The sequence below is a fragment of the Colletotrichum costaricense genome, assembly GCF_030867565.1.
Source record: "Colletotrichum costaricense strain IMI 309622 chromosome Unknown Scaffold_23.1, whole genome shotgun sequence".
Classification (NCBI taxonomy): domain Eukaryota; kingdom Fungi; phylum Ascomycota; class Sordariomycetes; order Glomerellales; family Glomerellaceae; genus Colletotrichum; species Colletotrichum costaricense.
In genome coordinates, this window is record NW_026848252.1 from 115,504 (window position 1) to 140,564 (window position 25,061).

Consider the following 25,061-nt stretch of genomic DNA (forward strand, 5'->3'; position numbering starts at 1 on the left):
CGAGACCATTCGGGCAGCAGCAGTAGCAAGTGACCAATGCACCAGGACCATCTTGGTATCGTGGACGAATGTCACATCTTTCAAAGCATGTCACAGTTTTATGGCTTCCATCGTGTTTGCAGAGTTTCATTCTTTAACTCGTGGGCGCACCCCGTCGATCTGTCTCACTACAGCGGTCACGAAGAGCGATTGTCATGGACGGACGAAACGATGAAGATGAAGGAGACCAAACGGAAGTGTTTGATTCCAAGTGAACACTAGAAGAAGAAGCCAAAAACTCAACGCCGACTACAGTTATGTACGAAGACCAAACACGACCCTCTGGTCCACAATCCGCTCAGCAACCCCCCCCCCCCCCCGCTCCTACCTGAAGTGTGCCTGTGTATTTGATGTTCTGACTTTGGGTATATTTTGAGAGTCTTTTTTTTTTACACTTTTTTGTTTCTTTTGTGCAACTAACGTTCTTCTTCTATCGCTTCGTACACATCAAGCTCTCCTCTACCCCGCCAACCAACCCGCTCAGGCTCAAAAGGCCTCGTTGCTTCATGACTCATCCTCTGTATCGGTATTCGTCTCGCTCGTGTCGTCCTGGACATCGTCGTCCGTACCACTCTCCTCGTCCGAGTCATCGTCATCTTTCCTGCGGGGCTTGGTGGCGCCCGGTACGCTGCCGCCCTTGAGAGCCTGCATCTGACCGGCTATCGAGTCTGTTGATTGCTGTTAGTGTGTAGGACGGCTTGGGGGAGAGGAGGGAGTACTAACCTTCATCGGGCTCACTGATATCATCCTCGGCAACCATTGCTGCCGCCTTGTTTGCCTCCTCGACAACAAGCGTAACCTCCATCTTTGTATCGAAGCCAACGTAGCTGTCGCATACGACGTGCATAACGAATGTGTAGTGACCAGCCTGGGGAGGAGCGGCGAATTGAGCCTTGAGGGTTTGCATGTTGAAGGTGGGCTTGCCGTCGTCGCCAAAGATGGGCTGGTCGAACTGGGTGAAGGTGAAGGGGGGAACAGCCATCTTGCCCTGCTTAGAGTCGGTCAAGAAAACGTACCACTTGGGGGCGTGATCGCGGGCGAAGTAAGGAGCGTGGGCGAGAGGAGGCAGGATAGGCTTGTCGTCAACAGGGATAGGCTTGCCGTCGGGACCCTTGATAGTCTTCTTCTTGCGGCCAAGATAGGCCTCAAGGTCGTCTTCGGCGGGGTCAATGTCTTCCAGGTCCAGCTCGTTGACCTCGGGCACATTTTCGCTGCCAGGCGGGATAATGCGGCCCTTGACAACGAGGGTAACGAGAGAGGAGGGGATGATGAATCGCTCGCCGGTAACCTTGAAGAAGGCCTTGGCAACGCGGAGCTGGGGCAGTTGTTGAGCGACATTAACGGCAGACTTGTACTGGGCCTCAGTAAGGAGGTTGTTGCGGACCACCAGGTTTCTGCGAAGCTCATCGGGCAGATCCATGAACTGCTGGAGGGAAATGTGAACCTTGGAGTCGCCTCCCTCGACCTGACGAACGATGTCCTGGGTGAAGTGAGGAAGCTGAAGGAGAGGAGAGGCCTTGGGCGGGAGAGCCTGGATAAGGTGCTGGCTGGTAGAGTATGCGGCCAGAATGGGACCAGTGTTACCGTACGCTTGGGCGATGGCAGAGAAGGATCGGGTGAGGGCGTGGGCGATGGGAGCAACTTCGTACTTTGCGCTGTCGAGGGCGGCGTCCTCGAGCTCGACACGGCCGAGGTAAGATCTCAGGAGAGCCAAAGCCTTGCGGCGCACCCCGCTGTCGAGGTCCTCGAGAGCTTGCTTGTCCTTTTGGGAGACACCAGCCTGTTCGGCGTTGGCCTGGAGCTTGGACTCGAGCTTGGAGAGGCCAGACTCGGCCTTGTCGCCCTTCAGAACAGTATCGAACTCCTTGCCACTGCTGAGGGCAGTAACAACGCCACCCTCGTCAACGTTCTCGTCATATGCGCGGAATAGGTTGTTGGCGCTCTCAAGAAGCACGCCATCCTTGGACATGCGCTGAGTTCCGTACCACCAGGAGCCAACCAGGTAAGGCAGGAGAACACCGAGGAGGAGTGTGTAGGCGAGGACAACGAACTTGCCGTTGCCGTCCGAGATGATGAACTGGGGGAGTGCAATACCGATGCTGAAGCTCTGCTTTCCGTCGGGGTGGCCATACTGGATGTAGTTGTTGCGGATCTCCTCGTCGGTGAGCGCTTGGTAGGCCTTTGAAATCTCGACGTAGGCGTTGTTGAGGGACTCGATGGTCTCGTTCTTGGCCGGGTCGGGCTTAACCTTGTCGGGGTGCAGTCTTCTTGAAAGCTGTTTGTAGACCTTCTTAATTGTCTTCTCGTCGGCAGACTAGACGCAACAGCGTGTCAGCACTATGTGGATGGGGTATGGAGGGGGAAAGAGACGGGCAGCCGGTGAGGTGAAGTGGTCAACATACGTCAGAGATGCCGAGAATATCATATGGGTTCCAGATCTTTTGTGTGACGCTCTGTGTGTGGATAATGAGGTAGATCATGCCGGCCATGACGGCGAGGCCGATGAGGACGGCAATGACGCGCACGATGCGGCGCTGCTTCTTCTCGTGCGCTTTGCGCTGCTTGTCGATGAGGTCGACATGCTCGGGCTTAAAGTCGCTCTGGATGCGCGGGGCCTTTGCTTCAATGTCCTTGGAGGGGAAGACGAGGGTGTAGCCGAGCGGCAAGGTGATGATGCTGGTGATGGCGAGGATGAAGAAGGGGTAGAATTGCGCCTCGGCGTCGTACGAGTAGTCGGAACTCATCTTGACGGGCGCAGCGACGAGCTCTGGAGCTCTAGAGTGTTGGTGTCGGGTTGCTGTGTATGGTATGTGTTGGAGAGGTGGTCAGTCGTGAAGTCGAGATCCAAATCCGAGTGGGAGTCTTGCGCGCGGATCCGGACACGTCGCTGGACAGCTATGCAGCCCAGTTAAAAAAAAGGTCTTAAAAGAGCGGGAGTGTGTCGTGCGCGGGTACACTTGAAGAAGTGTAGACGAGACCAAGAAGGGATATGAAAGGGGAAAAAGAAGAACAATTCAGAGACCGTCAAGGAATGGTGTCTGCCTCCGTCCGCTGGTTGTTTCTTCCAGGTCGAGGTCGGGGACTTGGTTTGGGGTATGAAGTGGCCGCAATCTGCTGGCTTTGACCAAGTCACTTTCTTTTGACAATCGTGGCCTCGAAATAAACTGGTGCTTGTGCCTGCGCTGGTGGCTGCTTCTACGGTGGTAGTTTCCGGAAGAGCGAGCAGGGGTTAACTAGTGGGTACCTTCCATTAGTGACAAAGGTACTTAGCGCCCTGGAGTTACTCACGGCACCACCTAACCTTAGGTAAGGTAAGGTAGAACAAGAACACACTGGGGGAGGTCACTGTGTCCTGTCTTCGCTGGCTGCGTGCGCTGTGTGAATGGCAGGCAAAGTCCAATCTATTAGGCCAAATCACCTCAACGTCCGGCTGTCAGTGCGCGCCCTGGAAGAGCCCCACAGCTTGCTCCAACCTTACAAACCTTGTCCGCCTTCTCCTTCCGCCTCCCACTCGTGCGACTACTCCAGCGCTAAGTGCTTCTGGGTTCCTTCTGATTCTGACACGGGGAAACGGCAAATGGAATATCTGTCCTTCCCCAAATTGGACCTTTTTACCCTCCGCCGGTCGGTTTGAGGCTTCTTTTCCCCCCTCAGTGTCTCTTTTAGCTTTTGGAGGTCTCCACTCTTCTTGCCGTACCGTACCGTGCTTACCTCATTCCCGTACAACCGTCCCTCGGCGTCGCTAGTCCGAATCAGCGACGGTAAAACGGCCGGCCTGCAGACAACTGCTTGCTAGCTTCATGACGCTACCAATTTAATATTCAAACGGGAGGGAAGGGAAAATCATTAGAAGATAATGGAACAAGAATAGACAGCGAATATCAACGGTGGTCGAGGAAGAATGGATTCCGGCGACGTCTCCTGATACAAAACCGCGGTTGACGATATAGAAATGAAAGCAATTTATTGGTGTTTTCGCATCGTTTAATCCATGCTTCTATCATAATCCCGTGCCCTGCCCATCCGCTACGTACAAATAGCAATCCTAGTCTTTCTACACACCCTTGTTTCAAAGTCCGGAAGAGGCATGCGTCAAGTCAGTGTTGATGATCAAATCGTCTTTGCCTCTGAGATGCATGACAATGGTGAGCCCTTCGACTCCCAATTCGTAATCATCATCCTGGCTGACGTTGACACCCACGTCCGCGTGCCCAGGCGTGTCGCGTCGTTCTCGAGAAACGATTTCCGCCTTCAACTCCCGCACCTCCGCTGTCAAATTCAGATATCTCTCCTTCCAAGAGCATGTATGGTTCGGTGGCATGATTGGTAGCGGACTGAATACCTCGACTTCGTCATCAAGAGATCGAGACAATCGCTCCACCAGCTCCACGCTGCCGTTGGCGCTGGCGTCTTCGACTTCGAACGTTTCCGAAGTAGAGTGAGTAGCCTCCAAATTTCGTGTGACTTGGCTCACAGTCTTTGATTCAGTCTTCGTCGTTGTCGATATCCTTGAGCTCGATCTCTGAGAGATCGATTTCTTCATCTCTTCGAGGCGCTTATGTCTCATTGCGTAAGCCTGATCCTCCTGAGCGACTTGCTCCGTCCTGCCAATTTCCTCTAGAGAGGCTTTGACAGCATTTGATGTACTGTTTCGCCCGTCGGCGGGAACACGCGGTGATGGTGTGTCGTGGCCACACGAGACGCAACTGTCTGCCCGCTTGCGATCGGCGTGATGTGTGCCGTGTCCCTCAGCAGACTCGGCTTCTGCGGCTGCAACTTTTCGAAGCTGAGATCTCCATGACTCAACATCAGCAGCCTTTTGTTCCTGAGCTTGCTGCGATATGTTCTCCTCTTTATGCACACGACGCAACGGTCTCTTCAGCCACGGAAGTGGCTCTTTTTGCACTTCATGGTTTGTCTCTTTGTGAATCTTCTTCAACTTTGGCCACTGGATAGACGCTCCGCCTGTTGGGGAACTGAGCTGCTCAAATTGACCTTGGACCAGGTAGCTGCTGCTCTTGGCACTCTCGGAGGAAATTGCAGATGCCGGATTGATTGTTTTTGCGGTGGAATCTCGACTGCTGGGCGTCTTCATCTGGGGAGAACTCTTGGTCTCCATTGCCGTCAGTCTGCTCGTCGTGCGATTCGACATCTGAGTAGGACTCTTCAGCCATGATGGTGAACGAGAGAGTCGTCCTCCGGCAAGAACAGACAGCGAATCTGAACCTCTCTTCTTGACTGGATCTACGTCAAAAGACTGGGACCTCTCGAGGCTATGGACGTCCTAGGCCCTGGCGTGCTCGTTGCTTTCGGCCATGGCCGCATCAAAACTGATCAACTTCTCGCGATTGGTATCAAGACCTTTGGTTCGGAACTGCATCTGCTGTGCAAAGGGAGTAGTGTGTTGAGAGTTCTGCTTGCTTGCTGAAATTCCAGCGGAACCAGTAGCCAGGTGCTCCATGATGTGCTGTGCACGTCTGAGATCTTCAGCGTGATGGTAGATTTGGTCAATCTTGTTCTGGACGGGATCCTCCAGTGGGAGATGTGGTCGCAGCGGCTCCGAGTCATCCATGCTTACTGAACTTTGCTGCTCGGCAATGCATGCAATACTGTGGCGACCAGAGTGATGCCCGGCATGGGTGGCATTGCACCTTGGATTCCCGTAATCTCCGTGTGTCTCTGCAGTATTCAAGTCCGTTTGCCTAGGAACACAATCTGAGAGCCTTGATGCTTGTCCCGCGCCAACCGTCATGTCAGTGATCTGAGGTTCGGCCGTGGTGATCTTCGTCATCCTGTCGGCCAGTATGAAGGGGTTCTCATCGAGATTGACCGAGGTGGCTGGGGCCCTCTGATTCTTCTTCGATCTCTCTGTAGTTTCCAGGCTGGAGGATGACCGAATGTGCTCCTCTATTACCTTCGAAATATGATGTTGACTGGTTACAGCATTCCGATGACTACTCTCAGTATGCTCAAAGTCGATCGAGCCATCGTCCGGTATTTCGCTGGCACATTGTGGGCATACCGCATGGCCACACGTAGAGCAGAATGTGCGAGAAGTTACCTCTGCGCCGCAGGAATGGCATGTGTTGAGAACATGCCTGGGAATGCTGTTGGTTCCATCTCGGTGACGCGAAAAGTCCTCTTCTTCGTCGTCAGAGAGCCATCCCGACGGACGAGAGATGCCAAATTCTGCAAAGATATCCCGAGCATGGCGTTTCCGAATGGTCGAGGTTGTCATATCTGTTCCGCAAGAGTGAATGGAGGAAACGGAGTTGTTGGAAAAGTGTCGTGGCTTCTGCAGGCTTGATGAGGCAGAAATCGATGCCATTGGCATCTTTGGAGGCCGGTTGAGCGTTCTGCTCGGTCTTGCTCGAAGCCGACCGGTCGAAGCGGTTTGGCGAAGCTGCATAGAGTCTGGGTCGGCTACTCGTGGAGGAGTGAGGTACATTGACTTCCGCAGACGTAATGCAGGTATGGGGGCTTGACTGTTGCTTCTGGAGGCTTGCTCTGGACTCTGTCCAAAGAATGAGTGGTCTTGAGACGGCACCCTGGACTCTGCAGTTTGAGTGTTGCGCGTTGCTGGTCTCGCGAAGACCTTGTTGGTGCGTTGGCCCTAACCAGACCAAGTGCTCTCGCGTTCCCTCGCACCTAATGGTGATGGCTTGCGGCTCGTAACACGAGTAGAAGGCCGGCTTGAGAACTTCTGTCGTCGCGCGGATACAAGACCCTCTGGGATGTCACCGTCTTCGGGCTCGGCTGTGAAGACGTTGGCTCGGGGCGGGGAGAAATTATCAACGAAGGGATCCTCCATACTGAGAAACAATGGGTAAGGATTGAATAATACTGTATAATGTCGTGGGAAGTGCAAATTGGTACTGTAATGGATGGGCCGTGGGGGGTTGAGAAACGATGCTCCTTGACGGGCGATGCGGAACATTTACCTAGGGAAGAGAATTTGCCTCGAGTGAGGTCAGGATAAGTAGTTTGAGATCAAAAGACGCAAGACAGGCAGGGGCCTCCTCGAATGGATAGCAGACAGGACCGACCTGGTCCCCAGTAGGCAACCTCGACCCATGTAGTCACTCCGTGGAAAGACCTTCTGGTACATGACGTAGCATCCATGGCACACACGCAATGATGGGTTTTGACAGAGAAAGAGCGCTAGAAACGTCGCAAGTGGATTCAATTATGCGATGTTAGATAAAGTTAAGGGAATCCGGGTCTTGATGTACAACGTCATGTGTCTGCCACGACCTTCTTTTACACTCTCTATTTCAGGGCAGCCTGGAGGCTCTCAAGAACCTATGAATTATAATTAGCATCCCTACTGTACCGCTCGAGGGCCTTGTTTGGAAAATTACTCACCTCGACCTCAATCTTCGCCTCGGCGATCTCCAACTCGCTTCCACTGCCGCTGGCGACCTTCTGGGCCTCGGCAAGCTGGGACTTGACAGCCTCGGCGCTGAAGTCCTCAATGGGGTATCCCTCGGTGGCGTTGATGCTGAGAACAGAGTTGGGCTGGACAACGGCAAAGCCGCCGGACACTATAGGCACAATCATCGTCAGTTTCCTGCCTTTCTCCTATCCCTTCGAAAAGCTCCATCTCGGTCGTAACGTACGGAAGAACTGCTTGCTGGGGCCGCTCTCCTCGACAACCTCGACCAGACCGGGCTTCAGCTGCTCAATGGCGGGAACGTGGTTGGCAAGGACACCCATCTCGCCGGAGTCGGCGGGGATGTTGACCTGGACGACATCCTGGGACTGGTAGATGGACTGCGTGTTGCGGCAATTAGCTCTGATCCTTCAATTGGCTTCCGCCTTGCATCCCCCTCGTATCGTCGTCTCGTCTCTCGTTCAATTGTTTCGGATATTATCGACTTCGTACCTGGTGAGGAAGGGACAAGCTCAGCTTGATCTGCAAATGGTCAGCGGGTACTCGGGATGCCTCCGGCTCGGAGGATGCAGGCTCGGGCTGCTTGCCTTGTCCGGGACGGCATCTGCGTAGGTTCTGCGCTGGAGGGGAGCGCGGAAGGCAGCAGGACGGGCTCGGAGGGCCGCGCGCGCGAAGCGGAAGGAGTTCATGATGGGCTGAGCTGGCAATGGGGATGTGTTGCTGGAGGCAGCTCGGGTGAGGTCGCAGGCAGGAATCTTTCGGCTGAGTCCATTCGCGATTCGGCTAGCGGGAGAAACTTTGGTCACGCCGTAAAGCACATGACCCGCAGTGCACGGAGCAGCCCCGATTCACTCCGTCAACCTGTTTGAACAGAGGAAAACGCATTGACGCAATCTTATTCCTCTATACGGCATAATTCTTTCAAGAGTTTTAGGCCTCTGTTTAATGATATTTCATCAACATCGTGTCTTCCTCCTGTAGCAAAATTTATGTTCTAGGTAGCTTCGAGCTGTATATAAGCGTGTGGTAAGCCAGCAATGTGATTTTTTAGTTTTCTTTAGAACGCAAGAAGTTTTCTGGATGAATTCATCCGATCAATCGTTGCGTGCGACCATTCCGAATCCGAATCAATAAGACGCTGGCAATCTGGACTTTGTCGCTAGCATGCAACGCCCACGTCTGGGGTACTACACCGAAACGTTCTGGCTCTCATTCTCGCTTGATCGCATTTTCCAGGCTGCCCTGAGATCTCGTCTGAGTACTTCAATGCATTCGTAGCTTGATGATGAAATTGATGCGCTGCATGTGCCGATAGATAACCGTTGACCCAATGCCCTCCTACCTAGGTACGGTGATATGGTGATCATCATCCAGGTTCGTTCGGCACGATGAATCAGGACAAAGACTTCCCATCTCTCTGTGTATTCCACCCTTCCACACAATACACCACAAATGATGCCCATATAGGTCCCCTCAATTCCATTCCTACCACCAGGAAGGAGACGCCCGTCTAGGTCGACGGGTCAGGTCAAACTGGCTGGGAGGTGAAATGGTTTACGGTCAACAAATAATCAGAAACGCCCACAGCCTACTCGACGACAGGCTCCGAGGTCGAGTTCAGTTGCCAGCCTGAGCACCAAAAATATCCCAGCATGAGCACTAAGAGGTGTAGCCCCCAGTCCAGCACCGGGGGGGGGGGGGGGTTGAACTCTTTTTGCCATCTTCATCTATTTTGCCAAATTGAGAATATCTTCCTTTATAGCATTCGGGTCTGCCGCTACTTCAATTCTATAATGTCAAATGCAACAACGGAAGTACATAAAATCGAGTAGTGACTCACAATATCAAACCTATTACCTGTTCTCGGATCTTTGTCTCGGCCGAGTTGCTCCAGCCCTGCTGGAAAGAAGCATTTGCTCCCATGCAATCACAGTAGCATGGGGCATTTAATAGTTCGAGGCATATATAATGTGGCATATCGAGTGGTGTCCAGGCAGTAGTCTTCAGGCAGCCGCAATAGTGAGAAAAGGTCTCATCCCTCCTGCCTCACGACCGTGATTCAACATTCTCCCTGAGCACCATACTCTGCAGCATGATTATGGCCAATACTCGAGATCAATGAAACTTAAAATGCTGTCAGTATGAATTGGGAAACAAGAGGCGCTGATGACCAGACCTAGTTCTGGCCTGTGGCCTTCTATGCCATAAATCGATGGTGCCGTTTTTACAGGAATAGACAGACAGAGACAGGTTGATCTGACCTCATTGATTTGGATGACACCATGAGTGGGTTCCTGCAACTACTCTGGAGCTTCTTCCAATGAAAACCGTGCATCGAAACCAAACGAGTCTTACAAAATTGGATGTTGAAGTTAGTGATGATTGGCTTTAAAGGTATTGGCGAAGGTCATCCGTCACTGGCATGATCAGCACAAACATATGTATAGCATCCTCCCATTGTGACTTCTCGAAGAATTTTCATCTTACTCAGTCATATAGCTGCTCCTCGTCTACATTGTCTAGTCGTCATAGTAGCGGTGATCCAACTCGCAGATAGCCTTTATATCTGTCGCAATCCTATCATGACATAGCCTCCAGGTAATGGTGTTCTCCCTGTCAACAAACGCCAGTCTAGTTTGATCTTGTATTTCACGAAGGCTGCGTTTAACCTAGACTTGGCCAACTTAGCGGTCCATACAACTAGGTTTCTGGTAAATGTTACTTCAGGTTACCTCAAGATAGTTTCAGATCGCTTCTGCGGGTTCTTACATGAGGTATCGAACTGGCAGTCAATTTCCATAGGATTCTGCCAGATACCAAGCTCGTTTAGCTCTCAGTGTCCTTCAGAATCTTCCACAAGGCTTTTGTATTGTGAAGTAAGTGACGCGGTAGTTGCGGCCATTGCTGATGTAGTGTATGGCTGCCATACACAGCCTGTCCGCTAAAACCATCGTGTAAGTATTTCCCTTTATGAGACGTAATCGTTCACCACTCCTCCTCATCATGTGTCGCAAGTTGTATTCGCATATTTTGCGAAAAAGATATACAACGAATCCAAGACCTCGACACGGGACCATCAAGAGCAGCTTCCTCAAGTTGAGCAGTGCCAACATCTCTCACAACTCACGCAAACAACAAGACTGATGTCTCATCCAGTCGAAGAATTGAAGATCTTCATCACGCATACATCGGTCACAGTGCCTTATTTCTGGAAAAGAGATAGTTACTAGTGAGTTGCCAGGTTCGAGATTCCAAGGGCCTTGCTGCAGGCCAGTCAGATGTCTCTCGTCTGTGACCGTACCTCGACGACTCGCAAGGCCATGTGAGCTACACCAAGTCGATTCTCCAACGCAACGAACACCACCGGTCTCGAAAGCAATGCCGTCTACTTTGCATCTAATTACATGTCATCTTTAGCACGATACAAGAAGCGAACTAAGGAAAAAAATCCGGTACATGAACTGAGATAATTAGCAAATCCTGCTTCACGGCGTCTTGTTCCATGGCAGGAGAACTTCATGCTCATTCACCAAATCCCCGTCAGCAGCATGCAAACCTCTATGTCAGCTATCTAGAAAGTCTCATAGCCATGGGTATAGCTAGATGGTAGTTGTTTCCGCGTGGAGTGCTGTCGTCCTCCCACTCCTAGACGACTGAATTTACTTTATATCATGCGGGCAACTACTCCGGCGTGCTCTGCCAACGTTGGAGAGAGCTTCTGGCAAAGGGGCTCTGGCCGATGGACCACTTGGAATGAGTAACTCGCCAATATCGTTTGGTCTTGAGCCTGGCATCAAAGTCGATGGAACGTCTTCGCTCAGCATGCCCATCAACACGTAAGCAGAGGAAAACATAACCACCAAACCACACGTGAATCACATCTCGTCACATTTCACTCGGCCAGTCAGCTTACCTACACAGACTCACATGTCCAACCTCATGCTTGATTCTGTACTCACCTGCCTCGCTCATAGGTAAGCAGCAAAATATGACATACGACCTCCACGTAACAAACCGATATCTGACGATACACGACATGCCACACGAAAATGATACTCCAAGCAGGCAACTGACTCGACAAGTCCCGGATCAACATCAATAATCGAACTTGGCTGTCGACCTCTTCACGTTCCTATCCCCTCGCAATGGACAGTGGCTGGCATACATCGCTTAGCCTCATGCAAGGCAACAAGATTGACATGGTCCTGCTGCATCACTCGTGACCGTCGATCACCAAGCAAATCGTACCGTCAATCACTTCCACATACAAACCGTTTCGACTTATGCCATCACGGCCATCAAACCACACCCGGTAACCGCCACGTTCCGACGCTGTCCAAATGGGATCAATGATCACCGCGTTGCTGAGGATCTTTACTCTACGTAACTTGGATAGACTTTTGGCCAAAATACCATGTCCATCAAAAGATGGCGAATCTATAAAGAACGTAACAAATGTACCAAAATTCTCCGACATAGGAACGAGATACCTTAGGTGCTTGGCAGTGCCACTTGGCGACAGCATCCGCCTCCTTTGAAACGAAACATCCTTCAATGCCCTCAATGATCGACACAGAAAAGGACACCCAAAAAGGACAAAAGAAGATGGACAGCGATCTACATTTTCGAGGAGCACCAGCCACGCACACACACTCATGCTGAGCCTTGAAACCGGGGAAGCCGTCATCGGAGCAAGGCGAACGAGGCGAACCCTCCCTCGGCCGATGGCGCTCCCGACTCCGTTTCCTCATGTCATGGGGGCCATGGGAGATATCCCTCCCCGAAACCCATGGAGGAAGTAAAGATCCGCGGCTCATGAAACCTCGCCTCTGGGCTCACAAGGCACAGGAAAGAAAAGAGGGAACCCTTCACGCTTCAATCATTCGTGACTCGCCAACCTTTACTACGACCGAGCTTCCGGGCGCCGAGAACCGAGGAAAGATGATGGTGTGTATATGCGCCAGGGACGAGGATTTAACACCAGTTGAGCCTCATGGCATTTTCGACAACCACCGACGGCAGCGACGGCACACAAAGTTGAAAGGCTTTCTGCCCTTCCCCCAGCAACCATGTAGTCGAGATTCTTCCCTTGAACATTCTGGAAGCAACCGAGACGAGAAAGAAAGGTCGACGAGATCAGATGAAGGCGAGGCATGTGTCATTGCCCATGCCTCAAAAGCCCGTGGACCAGGTGACTCGATGCCTAATGACGATTGGGCAGCCTCTCACGAGAAGCCCAAACAGTTCGCTCTCGTCTCGTCAAGCTTTCTTCTGTTCTTTTCTTCTCTTCCCCTCGGGAACGAGATTTCAGAAACGTTCATGCGAAACGCCCCAGCAAGGGGGTATCGAGGCCAACTCCCATTCGCGATTGAATAGTAGCAGGTGCTAGGAAGACGAGGGCCTCATGCTTCACTTTTCGCCCTCCAGCATCGAGAGGCCGTGACACTCACTTCTTCCGTTCTTCCGTGCCTCCTTGCCTCTGTTGAGTGAACCGAACTTCCAAGGACCCTGAAATCTAAATCAACCACACCACAATCCTCACAAACGCAGGCAAACTTTCCCGGCATCGGATTGCCACAGCCCAAAAGGAAAAGATCTGAGACGTCTTGACCTCTCTCCCTTTGGAGGGTGTGTACTTTCCCAAAGTCTCGAGCTTACAAGAGTCAATTGCTCCCTCCAAGCCCCTTGGAATACGAAAGCCAACAGAAAAAAGCCACAAACACAGACGTAGAAGGGTACCGGTAGAAGCGTGCCTCGACAGGAATCTAGCGTGTTAACAAGCTCGCGAGTTGGCTAAGCTCGTAAGCAAAATACACAACAACAAATCTCGTCGGAGCGGTGACCGGCGCTGTCAGATGAAAATGTGGCTGGCTCATGGTGAGAGGAGTAGTGTGGAATTTAGGCCCAGCTTCAGCCCCTACTCCTTCATCCTTCCCCAGGCTGCCAAATAACCACCACCACTACCATAGAAGGAAGGGGATCACGTCTAGGAGTAGTAGGTCTGGAGTTTCCCAATGCGGTCTCCCGAGAACAGTCCCTTCTCCACCACCAGTTCAATCCAGTCATTCCGGCGGTGAAGGAGCAAGAAGGAGGGTGTGTGGTGTGGTGAAGCGTATACTAGAAGGGGGAGAACCGCTACCGCTAGTCCGGCAGACCTTCCATCTTCTTCACGTCTCCAGTATGTCGGAGCTTTCTCCTTTGGTGCGTTTGGTTTTGTCGCAGAAGGGGGGGAGAAAGCAGATGGAGGGGGGAAATCACCGCTCTTCCTGTTCTGAAGATGTCCAGTAGCGTAGCTCCTTTTGAAGATGGTTGGCTTCAACCTTTGCCAAGGATTTGGGTTTCCCACGCACCGAGAGTTGGGTGATCGTCGCAAATCGTCGCGTGGCGCTTGCAACCCCCCCTCCCCCTCCGAACTCTGACCGCCCACGGGGCATGGGCGAGCTTCAAAGAGCTCTTGTCACATTTTCATGTGTCAAGGAAGCTCTTCACACACCAAAAGCTATGTGTTCCCCAGGTGCGGTTACCTCGCACTAGCAAAAGTAGTTTGACGACACCCAGGAAGGGAAGAACACATACCCAAAACCTTGGAACGTTGATGGAATACTGCACTAGCAGACGAGAGTAAAGCAGAGAAACAGAGTGCCGGTCGTTCCTACTGTAGAAGCTTACATTGCAACTCTAATGAAATGGCACCATGCTAACATTCCGTACTACCCTTCGTGCCTTCTTTGCTTTGCTAGCCTGCTGCCTTGCCCCCGCGGGAGAAGCAGTCAAGCAGTGAGCTTGACGACACGAGTGCATAAGCTTAGCAGAAGTGGCAGAATCATTGAATCCCCCAATCGATCGATCAACGACGGCAGGAGGAGGAGGAGGGGGACTTTGTGACTGATTGGCCCCGCGATTCGAGAACCTGTCGATCTCTCGTCTTGCGTGTCTCTTCTTGTCCCCTGGCGACCTTGTTCAAATGTATGCACTCTGCATGCCACCTTGCTGACCACTTGGATTCGAGCGAGAGCAATGGAGGGGGATGGGGGCGGGAGACGAATTTCCAACGCTACGCGCCGCTGCCGCGTGAAGAAAAGTCGACATTTGGAGATGGGACAGTTGTGCGGCGTCGCAATCACTCCGTTCCTCCTCCCCCCTCGCTCGTCCCAGAATGCGGGGTATTTCTTTCGAATAACCCGACCGACCTTCCGACAGGAATCTGACAGGGGATGGAAGCAGATCAGGGATTCGACGCGGGGGTTTTCTGCCTGTCTACTGCGTCTTCGAATCTCTAATGGCCCTTTGCGAGCCTGCAGGCTCGTTGATTAAACCTGTCAGAGGAAGCCACTTGGAAAGAAGGGGATACTGGAAAAAAGGGGGCCACGACAACTCACGCGCATGCGGCCTGAGTTGAGGAGAACTACTCCGTTAAACACCTCACATTTGACATCCCACGCTTTCGTGGCCGGGGTTCTTACCTTACCATGACCACGGACACGCCAGGGAAGCCCGACACAAGTGCGTCTATCGTGCTGTCGTCAACACCCTAAGCACATGCAGTGACGAAATCTCCCGCGCCGCCGCCGTGCTAGCCATGACCAGAGTTTGGGGTTCACCGTTCAGGAAAGCTCACCTACAAGTGTAGACTTGTAGTTCTAACCAACTTAATGAAGCCCTGATGATGAATGGCATCGGCATGACGATTGCCCACTGACAAGTCCTCCGAAGGTTGTCCCCCCCACCTCGGAGGATGGAGGAGAGAGGGGCAGCAAGCAAACAAGGCCGTTCCCAGCCAAGCACGAAATGAGAGGAGGTGCCGTAAATGCCATGTAATCACCGCTCCTCCTCGTCCTTCATTAGTGTACTCTGTGTTCGCAATCCTTACTAGCGATAAATCTTGCTTTTCTGCTCGCGCTTGTCGAGCGCCCGCTGGCATACTCTCCCCACATTGAAAGAGCCCACCTTAAAGCTCGGCGAGCGTAGATGAAAGCGTGGGGAGCACCGAGAGGAGGGCGGGAAAAACATGGGGGGTTGATCAACATCACGGCCGGCTCGGCATTGGGGAAGGATTCAAGAACAGAGCTGGGAGACAGAGAGAATCTCCAGAGTCCGCGAGTCCGCTCGGCCCAAAAGACCAAGACGGCATCCCGGGAGGTCCGCTGGAAAATCGAAACTTATTCGTTCTCGACATCTCTCGATAACGAATGAACGCCTCTCTTCATGTTATAGTCGGGTTCCAATGCCAAGAAGTCGATGCCTCACTTTGCTGTATGAAAATGAAATGCTCTTCTCTTCTTTGTTGCTTTGTGAGAGGGAGTCGGGGCCCCGTTGTATGAAGTCTTGTCGCGCGAGGACCAAAGAGGTCAACTCGGAGACCGTTGGATCTCTTGGCAGTGGTGTCCGAGTGCCAGATCTCTTCCTTCGCCCTCTTACCTCCTCAAGATCCTCTCTCACCCAAATATCTGTGTGCTGCCTCCCGAAGTCTCAAACACATGCAGACATGCTAAGAGGCCGTAATCGGTCTAGGGCGGAAACGAGGGTCGCGCGGACGGGCCATTCTCGCGATGCCCGCGCAGGTCTGGGGCATCCACTCAAGAGGTCGCATCTGCAAGTTTCCGCATTGGACACTTTCACCTTCACTTCCTCTTCGCCGGGCCACCTCTTTGCTGTGCACCTTGCGATGCCAAGGAGTCGCAGCACGAAGAATAAGCAGTCGCAGAGTATTGGCTGCCGTCATGCTGCATGCCAATACTCCAAGGCTGAGTAGTTGAGCTTGAGCTTGAGCTTGAGTCTGAGCTTGCATCATTGAACAAAAGATGGAACGCATGACCACGGGATATCTCTCGCATTGAGATCCTGCATGCCAGCGGCTCACCGGCAAGGTACAGCTGCATTTCGACGTGAACAGCTGCAGGCAGGGAGAAGCTCAGCGGACGCTCGGCTTATGGTATAATCAATGTCACAAGTTTCCCTGGGCGGTTGATGGCGGCGCCTCCAGTGACCCGAGACTTGGCAACCAGCGATGCGCCGGGAGAGTCAGGAAGAGGGATGGTCCGGGATAGTGGCTGTCGAATCGAAGCTTGTTTTCTGATGATGGGCGGTGGGCTTACAGGAGGAGTAGCCACTCTCGTGGAAGTGAAGGAGTCTCTTCTCCTCTTCTCAAGATTGGTCGACCTTCCTCAAGAGAAAACGACACAAGCTAAAAGACAAGGATTTGCATGTGGAAGCACAGCCCGCCGACTGTCAGACGAAGCAGCTAGCAGCGCCTTGCATGTCCACCATCAAACGATGAAAGGAAAACCAACTTGCACCGCCATTGCCCAGGGCGAGAAAACCGGAAAAGGACGAATGTAAACCAAAAGAGCGCTATTAAAAGCGTGGATGGAGATTTGTTCTGTTTCGAAGGTTTGGGAAAGATGAAGCGACCAACTATAGCAATGGCTCCAGTTTCTTGGTGTTGATGGGCGCGGCTGGCACCAAGGGTTCACTCTAAATGGTGCGCAACGACAACAACGGGCGCCGCCGCCGTATTTTTGGTCTCTCGTCTCCATGGCTGGTAAATGCCATTGGCAGCGCGTATTGGCTGCATGGAGATCTAAAGGGCTGAGCTGCCTGAGCTACATTGCCATCGGAGACGGCTCTAACGGTCCTATCCCCAGCACCAAGGCCCCATTCCGTCTGATGTTTGCGGCGGGTTGCCTGTACGTGACATGGAGCGAACGAGGAAGCAAATAGTGCAAGTGCGTTCTTTTGGTGTTCCTTTGGAGGGATATCCCTCTGTACATTGAAAGTGCTCAAGAGGAGGCAGGAAAACGCAGTGTAAGCGAAGAGGGTGCAGGTTACAACTTGCGGGTAGCGGGTGTACCTGAAGGTCAAAGACGAGGATGGCTAGTCTTTGCAGTCGGACTGAGCGCTGGGGAAAGGAGGAAAATGTCTCATTTTGATGGACTGCTTCTACGCAAAACCAATGAGTGGCTCCTGCGGGCATACGGGGGGAAAAAGAGAAGGGACGTCGAGTCAAGGCACTGCGTTTGGGGTTGCATGTTGTTGATGGTATTCTTCCTCGGTAAGAACGGGGCAATAATATTATTGACACAACGGCATTCCGTGAATAGAACAGAACGGAGCCAAGCGAGAGACTTGATGGAAACAAACGACAGACGAGTTTGTTTGGGGCGCTTTTGGGGGGCCTGGAGACTGGAGTCACTTGACTGGCCACAGGGCAGGGTAGGTCAGGGCATAATGAATGAAGGCTGGGCAGAGAATGTGTCAAGGTGAAAGTATGAGCTGGAGATTGACGAGTTGGAGCGTGGGATTCTCGACACAGGAATGGAATGAGACTCGTGGAAAATGGGCCAAGGAAAATCGACGGCTGCCTCACGAGGACACCGACAAGACAAGACAGCTGCTGCTGCATCTGCAACACAGGCGGCTCTATTCGTATGGGTGTCAAGGAAAAGCCCGAGGGGGGTGGTGTGGGGGTTGACTAGTTGGGAGAGAAAGACGCTGAGACTCTCGCTGGAGAGACTGAAGACTGACATTCGAAAAGCTGCTCTGCTCTGAGTGGACGGATCGCGGATGATGACCGTGACTGTGCGGAGTGGTGAGTCGGTGATTTGACGGTGTACCGCAGTAGACGTTTGGGGCCCGAAAAAAAACTTGAGAAGATGACTGGAGAGAAAGAGTTAGCTCCCGAGACTTAGACCCAGGTGAACCAGCGGTGACCTGCGTGTCATACGAACAAGATATGGCAGACGCAAGTCACTTTTTGATGAAATGAGACAAGGCCAGGGAGGGTGGGTAGGATGATGGTTGGTCAGACGGTAGTGTGTTCTGTACTTTGCAGAGGGCAGCGGCCAGCGGGCTTTGAGCAATTAGGGAATTGCAGATGCGAGATTTCGAGATGGCGCGCGGGATCCGTTTCTTCCCTTCCTCTTCCTCTTCGGCCCTAGCAGGGGAGGCCGGCGTGGCTGCTAGCCTAGTTGCATTCCCTTCCTTGGCCCTTGCCGATGCCAGCTTTGATTCTTACGGAGTAGACTATTTCGCAAGTGCTCCTCTATGCGTATTTGCCTTGAAAAAGCGGTTAGCAGAGTGATTTGAGCAAAGTGTGGATGTTTTGACGAGACAGATGCAGCCACTGGGAGGGCCAGCAATGGTCACCCGCCATCGGTGGAGAGACTCGAGAGAGCACTGGCCAGCGGGCGAGAGCCGACGAGGACCACAGCCATGCCATTTTCGTCGTGATTGTCGATTGAAGGTCGATGGGAGGACAGGGGCAGGGTGCTCGGCGTGGGTTGAGAAGCCAGGACTCAGGGAGTTCCGTCGGGGCTGGGGGGATGTTGAATGAGGTACGTATTCGTGCAACGGAGTATCCATAACTGCGAATCGGTACGTTCACGTACGTACCATGCATGGGTGGACGGATGGGGGCAATCGGGTGTTTGACGGTTATTCGTCGCAGAATTTCTGACCAATAAGATGATGGGAGGGTGCAGTCTGACAGTGTGGAATTCCTTTCGTCTGAGGTCTCCGGGCCCCACTCGGCTAGCTCCGTTTTCGGCGCGAAGCTTGAACTTGCTTGGCGCGGTACCCGAGGCAAGGCGAGAAAAGTGCCGCAGATTCCCGCAACGCCGGCGCAGGTTGAGAAAGTCGTTTCCACTCCGAATCACCGCTTTGGAGAGGTTCAAGACCATAGATACTGTTGCTGGACACTGTGTGGCGCCCGCTACTCCGATCCGTCATTCCATCTCCCGCTGGTATTGATGATGATGCTGGCCCTTTCTTTCATTCCGACGGTCCAGTGGATATGAGAAAATGGAGAGGCCCCTGCGAGCCCTGAACGACAGGCCTGTCCCCGGACTAGCGGTGTTCTTTTTTGGGGGTCCACATCGCCCATTAACAAGTTGAACTTGACACTGAGTTTCCTTTTTTCCCCAATCCGTGCCACCCCCGGGCCCCCGGAGACATACGGGATCAAAGAAAATAAATAAAAATTCTCGAAGAAGGGCGGAATCTCCACGGAAAACACCTAGGCGAAGGAAATTTTTCAAGGGAAGACCGGACCGAGCGCCATTGAAAAATTTCTAGGCTGCGGAATAAAAATTTTAGAGAGACCAGAGACCAAGAAAAAAAAAAAAAGAGTTGGGACCATTGAGCATTGATTCATACCCGGGGGCGTTGACCAGAGAATGCAATGGGGCAGCACCAAACCATGTCTGGACTCTGGAGGTTGGACACTTGGGGGGGAAAAACAATTGTCAAAATTACCAAAATACCCAACACGAAGCTCACTCTTTTTGGAGTGTGTACGGAGCATACCGTACTATGTAGGTATTTCAAACGTGAAAAACGAGGGCTGCGAGATTTGTGCCGAGGGAATTAAAAAGACGCATCGCAATAAAACCCTATTACCATATGCACTGGCTACCTTGGAGTTGAACTTGCATCTGCAGTGAATTTGTTGTCTTCATCAGGTTCATCAGGAACTATCAGCTGCCAATTGCTGCCTTTTTGCCAAGGAATAGCAAAAAAGGCAGAAAGAGTGAATCAGCACCGCACTTGCAGTCTTGCAGTCCGCGAGCCTGCAGCACTGCAGCAGCGCCTCACTCTTTCTTGGCTCCTGCCTGTCCGCCAAGATCTTCAAACACCTTACTTTGATCTCGCCAAGTCCAACATCCCAAATCTTATCATCCCCTTTTTTTTTGGTGGTTTTCCCTTTTTGCGCTTCATCCGCTGCTTGGGTTTTCTTTTTGCTTGCCGCTGCCACTGCCTCACATACACACCATCTGGCATCCACCCCGCGTCTTGTCCTCCCTGCCTACGGATAATACCCTTTTCGCAGGAAGCTACCCGTCGTCTTCCCTGTCCACGGAGTATTCCCATTGCAGATTGCAGAAACAACACGCACACCATACACCACACACCACATAGGTACGCACACAAAGACCCCGAAAAACCACCTTAGACTACACACGCCAATTGCACCTTATTCTGCAACCTGCGGCCTGCCATTGTTTCTCTCAGTCTCTTGGCCATCCATCACCCCGGCCCTTTCGCCCACCTGACCCCGAAAACCACCACACACACAACCATCTCTCCCTCTCTCCTCCAATCCAAAGCAGCCAGGACGACGCGGCCAGAGTACGGATACGCATTGACGAGCAATTCTACCACAAACGACTACCAAGAGAATCACCGCGACCAAACGCCCGCGAGTCTCTCCTGGCCAGACGGATATCCATAATCCCACGCACCCAGTCAACAGCCCACCCACTCTTACCGCATACTGAGCTGCATGCTGCGTACTGCGCGCGCCCGCTTACGGATATCCTCCTCTCCTCTTCGCCCTGTCTCCCTTTCTCTAGGAGGGTCTCTCAATCATCCATCAGTCCATCAATCAATCAGCCACCTCGCGCCCACTTCTTCCCCTCTCAGTCAGACGCTTCTCCCGACCTCCTGCTTCCACGAAAAGCTCCCGCTGTCCGATACCTCCTCGTCGCGCGCTGAGCTGACTGGAGCTGTAATACCGCAACTCTTCTTTCGGGTCTTCTAGCAAACGAGAAGCATCCACACCACACCACACAGGCACACACACACCAGCACCACGGACAAAATACCTACCCTACCACCTACATACACACCTCTCAGGGCCCGCACCACATTCCACGCTCCACACCCACATCCGTCTACACCTCCCGCGGCAACGGCAGCACCAACAAGGCGGTAAAGGGATTTGCCTGCCCTTGACCAAAGAAAACTGGCCAACTGACCTCCCCTAGTCACGGCCTCTACTCGTCGCCACCTATTTGGTCGCCTTTCCTCCCAGGTCTTCCCAGAACCTGTCCCAGCAGCAACAAGTCAGGTCTCCCCCAGCTCAATACTCGACCACGTATCCACACTGGGTACCCGTACCTTTCTACCGTACTGCCCGCCGTACGGAGCAGACGCACACATCGGCAAAGGAGACAAGAGCGCTCGAGCCCTCAGCCTCTGAAAATCCTGAATTTCATCCCACCTTGGTCCTCCAACTGCCAAGAATACTCCCGGAACCTGTTAAAGTTCCTCGCTGTCCGACCATCTATCCCAGCGCCCTCTCGCCCGTTATCCTTCCTCTCTCTCTCCCTTCCCTCACATCACTCACACGTACGGTACGGATACTCTACGAGTCTACCATCCTTTCCGTCTGTTTTCGCCATTTCCCTGCGCCACGCTAGGCCCGACGTCATCTGCTCGCCCAACACACACCAATCCTTGTGCCCACGCCCACCCGTCCACGGCCACACTCACGCTCGCTCTTCTCATCTGGGATCTGCGCGCACGCCGATTTAGTTATTCTCGTACCCCCAAGGACCCTGAATCATCGCACTACCGCGCCTCACATTGAGGCAACGCCCGGTCATCCTATAATCTCCCTCATCTGCCCCGGCAACTACCACTACTACACACATCAACTGTTTTCCTCGAGATGTCAGTTCTGTTCTTATAGCACAACGGTCCCTAGGGACACGACTTGATCTGCAGCACTTGTCTTTCGAGACGATCTTCAGCTGCACGTCCTCTTGAGGGCACCCCCTCTCATCAACCTATCCATACAACAAAACAACACCAACTACCACCACTACTCGGAGAAGCTTCTCGCAAGCAATCTCGCCATTACTACTACAGCTGTTACTACTACCAACAGCTCTTACGAAGTCGATCTTCGACCGGTTGCGCCTGCTAGAAGCATCGTTGAACGACTTGGCCTGGAATTATCAACCATTCGCCACACCTCGAGCCGAGAGCCCGAAATCACCCCCTGCACCCAACCTCGACCAACATCACATCTCTCCACCATGACGCACCGAACAACACAACACGACGCTGCGACGTCAAACGTCCTGGCCTGGTCAACACATTGCGCAAATATGCCCTCCATGGTAGAAGACGAGTCCGCCGACGTCGATGAGCCACCGGAAACGCAACTCCCCATTTCTCCCATCACCAGCATGTTCAAGCGGAACCCTATCAGACGCACTACCCTCGACCACAACGCCTCTCTCTTGACCAAGGCGCTCCACAGCCCTTCCGAAGATGAGGACCCCGAGGCCCGCCCGGATATGTCCTTCTTTGCTCGTCGTCGCTCCATGGCCAGCAACATCAGCTTGGCCTCCACTGCCGACTTGACGAGCGATACTGGCTTGACCAGCCCGTCCCGCGCCAACACTCCTAGCCCGCCTCTTCCCGAGATGCGTCTTCTGAACATCCACGACGAGCCTGCCAAGGAGGCGCCAAAGAAGCGTTGCATCCAGTTCGCCTGCGCGGCGAAGCCCAGCAAACCCATTGAGCCTATCCGCAGCCAGCCCATGGTCAAGGCACCTTCTGCCCAGGAGCCTCAGCGAAGATCTTGCATCAAGTTCGCCTGCCCCGTCCCTCAGCGTCCTGCTTCAACGCAAAACACGCCTCCCCAGCGATTGGAGATGGCAGCCGCCAGACTTGAAGCACCTGCGCCGGCGACAGCTCGCAAGACCCGTTCGAGGTCTCCCAGACCCACCCTCGCTCCTCCCCAGGTTGACGTCTCTGTCAAGTCTCCTACCACCAAGAAGTACATCACCGCCAACCCCTCCGACTTGAACAACGAGTCGTCTCAATTCCACGAGTTTGCCAGCGACATTCCCCGCGAGGACGACTGGATCCGTCAGGCCTTTTCATCCCAGGGACGTCGCATTACCATTGACGACACTCTGAAGAAGGAGAACGCCATTCGTAAGCTTGCTACTGAGGCGGAAGAGGAGGCCGAGCAGGAGGAGGAGGACTTGGCTACCGCCATTGACGATGATGAGGACCTCGACAACCTTGAAGACGCCGACGACGATGAAGATGACTGCGAGGACGACGACGAGGAGGATGAAGATGATGAGGACGAAGATGAGGATGACGCTTCTGATGAGGATGACAATTCCGATGGCTACAAGACGGACGAGGAAACCGGATTCGCCGATTCCGAGGAGGAAGAGGAAGACGATGATCTCCGCTTGTGGACTCCCGGCCGCTCAACCATTCAAAACATCGACAGCACTCCCATCGCCCGCAGACCCTCCCTGCCTGAGCAGCTTTCAGATTCGTCCATTGCTTCTCACAGCAGCCTCCGCGCCCGACGTGGCCGGGCTCAGCGCATTAAGATCCGCCCTGGCACACCTGAGCTTCCCGACAGCACTGACTTCGTCTGCGGTACTCTCGATGAGGACCGTCCCATGGAAGATGCTTACATGTCTTGCTTGGCCGCTCGCAGACGCGAGAAGCTGCAGTTGATTCCCCAGGACATCGACCCCAGCTTTCCTGCTTCGGACCCAGAGGACGAGGGTGAGGAAGAAATCTACAACCCCGTCCACCACAGCAGTGATGACGAGATGTTCTTCCACGGCAAGATGGAGGATCTGCACCACAAGAACGACCGAAGCCGTCGCCAGAAGAAGGCGGAGCACACTCCTCCCAAGCGCTTCCACTCTCCCCCGCCCGTCAAGCGTCGTGCCTCTCCTGCTCCCAAGAACCGTGGCCGCTCCCCTCGCCGCCTCTTTGACGGTCCTTCCCCCCGTCGCCTGAGATCCCCGGCTCCTCAGATGCTGAAGTCTCCTCCCGCCTCTCCTCGCAATGGACACGGCGCTATTACTTTCAAGACCTTGGCATCTCGCCCTGGTCTCACCGTTACCAAGTCTCTTCCCCGTCCTCCTTCCATGTTCCCCCACATGGCCAAGGGACGTCGCTCCAAGGCTCCTGCCAACGATCTGCATATCCGCGGCGCCATCGACATCGTTAAGGGCTTGGAGCGCAAGCGACAGCGTCGTAAGGAAAAGTTTTACCAAAAGTACTGCAACCGCGCTCGTAAGGGACAAGTCCCCGAGCGCAAGCCTCAGCGCGGCCTCGGCTGTGAGCGCATGAGGGAATTGGGCTTGCTCATGGCCGGCAAGATCGACCAGGGCAACTACGTCCTCTCTGTTTAGAGAGGTGCCTACAACTACATTGGGCGGAGTTTTTGATTTGCATTTACAGCGAGACCACAAGAATTGTTTCGCACGGCGTTAAGCATCGGATGGTGCATTGCATGGTGGACTTCATGACATATATGAGACTATTTTCCACGTCCTTTATTTTCTTGGATTGTAGATATCACATTTTTATACCGGAGCGTCCTCGATGGACGAGGGCTCTGTGCCTACATGGACTTTCGCTTCATTTTCTTTTCTTCCTCATTTTGGGAGTCCAGCGGCATCTGGACTTGGAGCACGAATACCCCCTGGAATAGCGTGTATGAAGGCTTGTATGGTTGTCGAGCAAACACATAGCATTAGGTAGCCTGATCAACAACTGCATTCCTGCGAGATATCGCAGACCTCCAATACTCTGTTCCTCTGTCATGTGACCTTTTAACTTATCGAGGATATGCAGTGAAATAGTATGTAGCCCAGGGAAAGCGTTGTGGGCTCAGTCAGAAGGCGTAATTCATCATGTTAAGCACTCGCAAAGGTGTTCTTTCTCATTTAACCTGACTACCTACGTGTTTGTTCACACCAAAGGCCCCAGGACTCAAGCGTCTAGGGCAATATGGGCCTGACTTTATTCACCTGACACTGCTGTTCGGGCTTTCATTCTGGTGAAGTAGTGAAGC

General features: G+C 53.1%; 5 protein-coding genes across 5 annotated transcripts; 1 reads left to right on the forward strand and 4 right to left on the reverse strand.

Moving 5' to 3' along the window:
- Nucleotides 1-543: 543 nt before the first annotated feature.
- CCOS01_15186 (DnaJ domain-containing protein) lies at nucleotides 544-2,783 on the reverse strand (the record flags this gene model as incomplete). Its single annotated transcript, XM_060463328.1, has 3 exons — nucleotides 544-707; nucleotides 763-2,353; nucleotides 2,442-2,783. 3 exons carry the CDS (start codon nucleotides 2,781-2,783, stop codon nucleotides 544-546), a joined length of 2,097 nt encoding a protein of 698 aa, XP_060305931.1.
- Nucleotides 2,784-4,108: 1,325 nt separating this feature from the next.
- Nucleotides 4,109-5,158, reverse strand: CCOS01_15187 (uncharacterized protein; the record flags this gene model as incomplete). Its single annotated transcript, XM_060463329.1, has 1 exon — nucleotides 4,109-5,158. One exon carries the CDS (start codon nucleotides 5,156-5,158, stop codon nucleotides 4,109-4,111), a length of 1,050 nt encoding a protein of 349 aa, XP_060305932.1.
- Nucleotides 5,159-5,323: 165 nt separating this feature from the next.
- Nucleotides 5,324-8,121, reverse strand: CCOS01_15188 (ATP synthase; the record flags this gene model as incomplete). The annotated part of the gene is made up of 7 exons (XM_060463330.1): nucleotides 5,324-5,953; nucleotides 6,062-6,594; nucleotides 6,688-6,851; nucleotides 7,373-7,583; nucleotides 7,659-7,812; nucleotides 7,925-7,954; nucleotides 8,032-8,121. 7 exons carry the CDS (start codon nucleotides 8,119-8,121, stop codon nucleotides 5,324-5,326), a joined length of 1,812 nt encoding a protein of 603 aa, XP_060305933.1.
- Nucleotides 8,122-11,307: 3,186 nt separating this feature from the next.
- CCOS01_15189 (uncharacterized protein) lies at nucleotides 11,308-12,089 on the reverse strand (the record flags this gene model as incomplete). Its single annotated transcript, XM_060463331.1, has 2 exons — nucleotides 11,308-11,345; nucleotides 11,681-12,089. 2 exons carry the CDS (start codon nucleotides 12,087-12,089, stop codon nucleotides 11,308-11,310), a joined length of 447 nt encoding a protein of 148 aa, XP_060305934.1.
- Nucleotides 12,090-14,901: 2,812 nt separating this feature from the next.
- Nucleotides 14,902-24,396, forward strand: CCOS01_15190 (uncharacterized protein; the record flags this gene model as incomplete). The annotated part of the gene is made up of 2 exons (XM_060463332.1): nucleotides 14,902-14,935; nucleotides 21,938-24,396. 2 exons carry the CDS (start codon nucleotides 14,902-14,904, stop codon nucleotides 24,394-24,396), a joined length of 2,493 nt encoding a protein of 830 aa, XP_060305935.1.
- Between the last annotated feature and the right edge of the window lie 665 nt (nucleotides 24,397-25,061).